This window comes from Momordica charantia (genome assembly GCF_013281855.1).
Source record: "Momordica charantia cultivar OHB3-1 chromosome 6 unlocalized genomic scaffold, Mcharantia_2.0 BLBB01000006.1, whole genome shotgun sequence".
NCBI lineage: Eukaryota > Viridiplantae > Streptophyta > Magnoliopsida > Cucurbitales > Cucurbitaceae > Momordica > Momordica charantia.
The window spans coordinates 13,042,535-13,051,371 of NW_028275164.1; the positions used below are offsets into that span (position 1 = coordinate 13,042,535).

An 8,837-nucleotide genomic window follows, 5' to 3' on the forward strand; every position below is an offset into this window, starting at 1 on the left:
GTAACATGTTAAAAATTTAGAGAATTTTCTAAAAAAGAATCCAAATATTAAAAAATAACAATGTTGATGTTTAGACGAAAATGAGCACTTATATAGATAAAGTAACATGTTAAAAATTTAGACACCGGAATAGTTATTTTCTAAAAAAAATCCAAATATTAAAAATAACAAATGTTGATGTTTGGTAGGTTGAATTTTTGAAGAAACATGTCTATAATCACTAGTGGATTCGTTGAATTGAAAATAAATAAATAATTATAGCAATCTTATGATTATAAATTCTTGTGTCGTTTACTGAGTTCCTCTTATTATTGTGGTTGGATTGTATTTTCACTGAAGAATTGTGTAAGGAGAAAAATCTCTTGGTAAGTAATTTTCGCAATAGTAGGCTTTTCTTAAGAATTAAAGGGTCTACCACCTTGACCTTTCTACTTCATTGGCAAGGCACGACAATGTGACAAGCGAGAAGGCGGCCATGTTGATAAGGTGGGGCGACAAGTACCTGCAAAAAAATGAGATTAATATAAAATTAATAAAGGTTAGTATAATATAATCTTTCTGTTAGTCAATCGATGATCAAATAAGATCAAAGACCACTTATAATTATTTTTTTCATAATTAACTATATTTTTTAGGTTCTAAATGTAAAAGAGATTCTTCACACTAGATTTTCCGAGAAATTTGATTAGTGAACTAAATATATTTTGTATTGATATTTGAGTTCCGTATAAGCTCTAATATTTATCATTTGATTTTTTTCTTTTGATTTTTTGGATGATCACATCGCCCTCTGACTTGTTGATGTTGGTCGGCTTTTTGGCTGCTTTTTTTATCTTGAATCAGCCCTCTAAACTTGTGGATCTGATCAACCCTCTAGCTTGTCAATCTTGATAAGTCTTTTGGACGTTGATTGGCCATTTAATTATAATTATTAATGATTAAAATTTAAAAATTTTAGAATTTTAATAGTTGTATAACCTCCCTCAACTTCTAATACTATATTAAAATCCGTCTCATAGATTTAAAAGAATAAAATTACAATGTGCAAGACACCTGTTAAGATACTAGTTGGTTCAAAACTTTAAATGCGCATTTGAACTTTTAATTTAAAATAATTGAATTACTAAAAATGAAAAATAAAAATTCATAGAAGTTAATATTTTAAACAACTAACCTATATAAGTTTATTTAATTTAAAATTAAATGTTTAATGAATGAGAAGAAAGACTTATTTGAGTGAGTTATTATGAGCTGCTACTCAATCCATGTATTAATAAGAAAGTTAAATAGTTAACATGAGCTTAGCTCAGCAGTAATTGATCAATAAGGTCATGAGTTCGAATTCCTCACTCCACTTGTTGTACTAAAATAACAAATAAAAAAGATGATTTATAAAGGGAGAAGAGCGTGACAGTGGGTGTAAGATGATTTTAGGTAAAAAAATAATAATTTAATAACAACAATTTAAACAATATTTTTAGAACTAAGAACAACACAGTCCAAAAAATAGTTGATTCCACAATTGTAAATTTTATATCTATCATAGATATAGATACTTGTTTTTCCCATTTGATTAACGAATCATATTCCACCATCATATCTAGTCAAATAAATCTCATCTTGTTGGGCGCTCCAAATACAGACCGAGACGTCGCTTGACTCGTTGTCTGGGTCGTCACCACAATAGTTGAGCACGAAGCTAGTATCATCATAAAAACGCATCAAAATCTATAAACCCTCTTTCCCACTCCAATTTACGATGGAAATCTGTTGTTCCATCCCAATTTCCTTTGAACGACCAATTTTGTTGCTCGTCCAGGAACAACACGTGCAACCCTAAATTGTCATCTTTCGAGTAGCATTTGCTATCCAACAAATACATATGCAACTCATTGTGAATCTCCACACGAAACTTTTTGAAGGCGACAAGGGGTTTGCCTGGTCCGGTATATGAGCCTTCGCTGATTTTTTCCTTGTCTTGCTTTCAACCATTGATATGTCGGAGAAGGCAACGAGTAAGAGCGCTGGCAATAATATACGCTGATTCATCCCCATTGTTATAATATATCATCCAGTGTAATATGGAAGTACTTATGGATGAACAAGTCGATTTTATGCCTACAAAGGGTTCATGTTTGATTATTTATATTGTATGTTTGTTTTTATTTCGTTAGGTGTTTTGAAATAGCTGGGGTTTTGGATTAGTATTAACTGTTTGAGAAATATGAGATTGTTGGAGAAATCCCAAAAATGGTAGTGTTTGGATTTATCAAAGTTTTCGGTGTTTTTTGTAGGTAGGATATTGCACGTTGTTTTCAGAGAGAATCATGAATTAATTTTTTATGATAGGTTTTGGTACCCATTGTTGGTCATATATCATAATGTGTTGATTTGTAACTAACTAGTACTAAAAATTTTCACATGTTTTGAAGGCTTTCTTTTTATATAGACTACTGGTCGACCATTATTAAATCATTGTTCTTTTAGAATATTATTTATTTGGTTATTTTAGTCTTAATGTATTCACTTAAAAAATATAAATTAAAAAAATTGTGTGTTTGCGTATCTATTTAGTCCGCTATACTTTTAAAAAGTTCCAAATAGGTTTTTGTTGAAAATGTAATAAAAGTCTCTTATTGACTAGGTAAGGGGATCAAAAGATCATATCAAGATTCTTGTTTAACCTTTATCAAGGGGAGCAAATAAAATAACCCACTTTTAACAAGTTAATTAGGGAGAAAATACTTTTTGTTTTAAAAAAGAAAAAACATCAAAAAACCATGAAATTTTTGTAGTTTATGATATAAATTTATGTATGGATGCACCTATTACCATATCTTAAAGTTATTATTATTTTTAAACGAAAATAATAGCTGGATTTTCAAATATTCGCGCTCTTTTTTATTGCGCTGGATCATGTAATATTGAATTCAATTTGTTGTTTGTTTTTGTTATAGCTAAAAGTATATTATTCTTGCTGGAAGATGAAGAAAGATATCTAAAAATAGATGTTTCAATTGATAATGGACAACAAAAATTATTCATACAAAATATGATGAAGGAAGATATCTCATAGAAAATGTGAATAACAATGAGACATGTATACATAGACTCGCTCAATTCAAAAAAGACGAGAAAATACCTATGAGTTTATATGGATGAGGAAGAAAATTGTGTTTTCCACCACTGTCTGGGCGACAAGTGAGTGAAAAACGAATGAAGCATGGCAAGAGAGCGAGTTCGACTCGCGACTAACTAGAGAAACAATACCTAGCGTTGGGACTTGGGATTATGAATCATATGAAAATTACTAATTCCTAAAGTAGATGACTATCATGGATTTGAATTCATTCTCTTAATTAACCCTAGTTCCTTTAGACCAATGGATGAGCCACCTGGTTTGGAGAACATCTAATTGATATTTTTTTTTCTTTTGATGAATTAATTTTTTTTTCTTTTGTTGAATTTCTTTGACTTCTCTTTCTGTTTTTGATTTATAGTTTAGTTGAGTTGTTATTTTATCGGTTAGAGATTGAGATGTTGGTTAAAATATTGTGCAAAAATTGAAAAGCAGTTTATTATTAATTAATTATTGGTCCTTCATAAATTTACAATTAAACAAGACAATTTAGAATTCGGTAAAATAATTCTTAGCTAACTAATTAGTCAAGGGACTTGAACCACACAATTTAGAATTTATAAAGTCCTACCAATAACTTATTAGATTTTCAATCTTTGCACAACATTTAACAAACACCTCAATCTATTAATTGAAAAATAACAACTTAACTAAACTATATATATTTTTATATGTATGTATATAAATAAAATAATATGTTAAAAATTAAGGGACCAAAATTAGTTATTTTTGTAAAAAATATCCAAATATTAAAAATATCAATGTTGATGTTGGATAGGTTGAATTTTTTAAGAAACATGTCTACCATCAATAGTGGATTCATTGAATTGAAAATAAATAAATAATTTGAAAAAGTGGTCTACGTGTTCCAATATATTAATAAAATAATTTAATTATCCGTCGAGTTTTTTTTTTGTTAATAAATTTTAATAAATTTTTTTGTGAAGGATCTAGTTATGGATAATTTTGAAAGATTAAATATAAAATTGAAAATTGGTGTAGAAGTTGAAACAAAGGAAGATTCACTTTGATTTTGGGTTTTGAGTGTGCTGGGGCGACCGAGTGGACAGTCACAGAGTAAGAAGTAGAAGCCAACTTACTTTTTCACTTTAATTCTCTACCATCGCTATTTGGTAATCAAAGTTCCCCTTTAATGGCTGCCTTTTTCCCTTCCTAAAGAAGACGAAGAACACATGTAATGGGAGAATCTCTCTTCTCTTGGACTACCACCTCCAAACAAAAACCCATTTCCTGCCACTTCTACTGATACCCGTAAGTCTCTCTCTCTCTCTCTCTCTCTCTCTCTCATTTTCTGTTCTGTGATATGGAAGCATAATCTCGTAGATGGTTGCTTTTTAGAGCTTTCTCTCCCATTTAGGCAGATGGGTTTTGGATTTCAATCTGTGTAGTTATCGAATTCGCGTGCTGTTGATTTGGGGTTTTTGGGAAATTGGTTCGATTGTCGGTGATGGGCAAGAAATGGAAATGGGTTTTCGATTGGCATGCTCTGTTTGTGTTGTTCTTGTTGATTCTCTGCTTAAACCCTTCCCAATCAGTGGAGCTTCACCCGGAAGACAGAGCCTCTCTTTTGATGTTTAAATCATGGCTCCAAGACCCTAATCAGAATTTGTCAAGCTGGGTGGGTTCTAACTGTTCAGATTGGGCTGGAATTTCTTGTGAAAACAAGACTGGGAGAGTGGTTTCCATTCAACTGGTTGATATGAACTTGTCTGGTCAAATTAGCCCTGGATTCTGTAACCTCTCATTTCTTGAGCACCTGGTTTTGTCCCAGAATAACTTTTCTTGCTCGATTCCGCTGTGTTTGGGCAGTTTGATCCGCCTTCGGACCGTGGATTTGAGTCGGAATCGGTTCCAGGGCGCCGTGCCTGAGACATTGATGAAGCTTGAGATCTTGGAGGAGCTTGTTTTGGTTGGGAACCTAGACTTGGGGGGTCCTGTTCCTTCTTGGATTGGGAACTTCTCAACAAAGCTGCAGAAACTTGATCTGGGTTTCAACTCATTTAGTGGTGAACTGCCTGAGAGTTTGTTGAACTCGACATCGCTGAGGTTTTTGGATCTTCGAAACAACTACTTGAGGGGCAGTGTGTTTGATTTCCATCAGCCTTTGGTTTCGCTCAATCTCATGTCGAATCGGTTTTCTGGGACTTTGCCTTGTTTTTCAGCTTCTGCTCAGTCTCTCACTGTTCTGAATCTGGCTAACAATTCTATTTTTGGAGGAGTACCGACGTGCATTGCGTCGCTTCGTGCTTTGGTTCAGTTGAATCTATCGTCCAATCATTTAACTTACAAGATGTCGCCTCGACTCCTCTTTTCGGAGCAGCTACTTGTGCTGGACTTGAGTAACAATGATCTATCTGGCCCTCTACCGAACAAGATTGTGGAGACGATAGAGAAATCGGGGCTTGTTCTTCTTGACTTGTCTCACAATCGATTTTCAGGTGGAATTCCATCAAAGATCACAGAACTGAGGAGTTTGCAGGCTTTGTTTCTGTCACACAATGTCCTTGTGGGGGAAATTCCTGCAAGGATTGGGAATCTTACTTATCTCCAAGTCATTGATCTCTCACATAACTACTTATCGGGCTCGATTCCGTTGAACATTGTCGGATGCTTTCAACTACTTGCTTTGATACTTAACAACAATAATCTTTCTGGAGAGATTCAACCCGAGCTCGATGCATTGGATAGTCTGAAGATCTTGGACATCAGCAACAACATGATTTCTGGTGAAGTCCCATTGACTCTGGCAGGATGTAAATCATTGGAGATTGTCGATTTAAGCTCCAACAATCTCTCGGGAAATTTGAACGATGCAGTAACGAAATGGTCGAACCTGAGATATCTCTCCCTCGCTCGCAACAAATTCATTGGAAACCTACCTAGTTGGCTGTTTGCATTTGAAGTCATTCAGCTGATGGACTTCTCAAACAACAAATTCTCCGGCTCCATACCGGACGTCAACTTCAACATTAGCTCAAATTTTAACAGTGGCAACATCAGTAGACCGTCGAAAGAAGCGTTTGCGGGAAAGAAGGTTGTGGACTTCAAAGTTTCTACAGTTGTGGATGTTGGGAGCGAGTTACGATTCAACTATGATCTGTTATCAGCTGTTGGAATCGACTTGTCGAATAATGTACTACGCGGGTCGATCCCAGACGGTCTATTTTCACTAGAGGGTGTGCAATACTTGAACTTATCACACAATTCTCTTGAAGGTGAGCTTGGTGGGGTAGAGAAAATGCAGAGAGTGAGAGCCTTAGATTTGTCCCACAATTATCTGTCTGGTGAGATCCCAGGAAACATATCCAGCCTTGAGGATTTAACTCTCCTCGATCTGTCGTATAACTGCTTCTCGGGTTTGGTTTCGGAGAAACAGGGATTCGAGCGGTTTCCAGGAGCATTTGCTGGGAATCCAGACTTGTGTGTGGAGTCTTCGGGCGAAGGGTGTCGCTCGACCGGTATTCCAACTGTTCCGGGGAAGATATTAGATAACGAAATGGAGGGACCGATATCGGTTTGGGTTTTCTGTTTGAGTGCCTTTGTAAGTTTCTACTTTGGTACTGCTTCCCTTTTGTGTTCTGCTAGAGCAAGAAACTACTTCCTCCACACCAAACCTTAATCACATCTGTGGAACCAACTCATTATCAAATATCTGTATATTCCTTTTACATCTTTAGTCTATTCTATTACTTGAGGCCTTTTTTTCCTTTTAATACTTTCCTTTTGTAATAGAATGAAGGGAAATCTTCCAATGACACAACTACTCTAGACCTTTGTGCCTTTTTTCTTTAATATATTTTCAAAGCTAGTGTTGATAGAGACTAAGGTGTTAAATTTCCGTCCACGTGTTTGATATTTCCATATGTTCATGGTTCAACATTGACATGAGGGGTGAATCGACATTTTTGTACTATTGTAAAGAAATCAACAAAATAAAAAAGAAACCGATGAAATATCATTGGTATGAACATAATATTAATGTTAATAATTTTTAGCTTATTTTAAAAAGGGTAAAATTTAAATATTTATTTTGAATTTTTTAATATTTATAATTTTTTTTAGAAGTATCCATTGACATCGAACATGAACATATGTCAATTGGTTAAGACATTGTTTTGGACCAAAAGTCATGCGGTACTAATCTAGTTTAATATTTATTTTGTTTTATTAAATAACTCTAACAAACATGGAAAGTATAAATATGATTAAAATAGGGGGAAAATTATTTTTTACTCTTAAGCTCGATAAGTTGTATCGATTTTCAATTTTTTTATATCCGTGAGTGTTCGGACCAACTTACGCGCATTTTAGCTAATCTCATGGGACAACCGCCTAACCTTACTACATTTGGTTGCCAAGATAACTCGTTGGATATTAAATCCAGGTAGGTGACCGCTATGGTTTGAACCCATTCCCACGTCAATTTTCATCCTAAACTTTTAATTTTATCAAATTGAACTTGAACCCTAGACAAGTGGTGCAATTTTAATCATATTAAATTTTTGCTAATTCACTCGATAATTAAACAAAAAAAAAAGAAGTAAAACAACTCTCAAAATTCACTAATTTAATGAAAATAAAACTCGACACGAAATTAAGCTTTATTACTGTACAAAATCGACCACTAAAAAACTACATCAAACTTACAAATTTTCAACCAAAAAAAAACAAATTCTAATCTCATTTTTGTTTGAATCATATCTTTTCATATTAAGGGTGTGTTTTATAATTCATTTTACTGAGAATAATTTTTCAAATGAAAACCTAGAGGTTAAAATTGCAACAACCGTTAAAGTTTCAAGTGAAAGCTAATTTAAAAAAACTGAAAGTTTGAAAGTTTAACGTAAAATACTATTATTTAACTACAAAAAAAGTATTTGTTTTTCATAATTCAAGACCCAAGAGGATGAGGATGTTTGGCTCATGGGTTGAAACCAAATTTGTGTTTGATTTTTTGTTTCTTTTTTCACTTTTTGGAGTAAATTAAGCTGTGTTTGAATTGTATAAAGAAATAAGTCATACAAACCTCAATTTGCATAACCTATGTAAAGTTAGTATATAACATTAAATAATTTATATAAGATGAATATATACAACTAGTTAGATGTCACTCCGACCATATGACTTTGTGAAGGGACGAATTACCATCTCAAATGTCAATGGTTCGATTCCCATCATTGTGATTGTTGAACTAAAAAAAAGATTACATTCATAAACTTACAATATGGAATAAATCAATCTACCTACGAAATATAAATTGTATTTTTTTTTTTGAAAAAAGCAAAAAAAAAAACATAAATTATCTTTTTAAATTCACGTTACATAAACAAGTCGAACAACTTCTAAAAAAAACATAAATTGTCTTTTTGTAATTTTATGGTTAAATTACAAGCATGGTCCCGAATCTTTATGGTTATGTAATAAGCCTCTAAACTTCCAATATTGTGTCTAATACTAATATGTTTAAATTTTAAAAAGTGTATAGTAAGTATTTGAATATTTAATTGTATGTATAATAGATCATCTAATAGCCTCTTGATTTATTAGATACAAAATTAAAAAGTTAAGAACCTATTAGACACTAAAATTAGTTTTGTAGCTAATAAATTTCTGAATTTAAAAAAATGTCTTAACCTATTAGACACAAAATTAAACGTTCAATGATCTATTACATTAG

The 8,837-nt window shown here is 32.9% G+C and overlaps 1 protein-coding gene across 1 annotated transcript; it reads left to right on the plus strand.

Annotated features, from left to right (window-relative positions):
• Positions 1–4,162: 4,162 nt before the first annotated feature.
• On the plus strand, positions 4,163–6,979 carry CLV2 (Leucine-rich repeat (LRR) family protein). The gene is made up of 2 exons (XM_088126123.1): positions 4,163–4,411; positions 4,499–6,979. Exon 2 carries the CDS (start codon positions 4,608–4,610, stop codon positions 6,777–6,779), a length of 2,172 nt encoding a protein of 723 aa, XP_087982249.1. The 5' UTR covers positions 4,163–4,411; positions 4,499–4,607; the 3' UTR covers positions 6,780–6,979.
• The last annotated feature ends 1,858 nt before the right edge of the window (positions 6,980–8,837 follow it).

Coding starts and splice junctions, on each gene's coding strand:
- CLV2 (XM_088126123.1), top strand. CDS start 4,608: ATGGGCAAGAAATGGAAATGGGTTTTCGATTGGCATGCTCTGTTTGTG.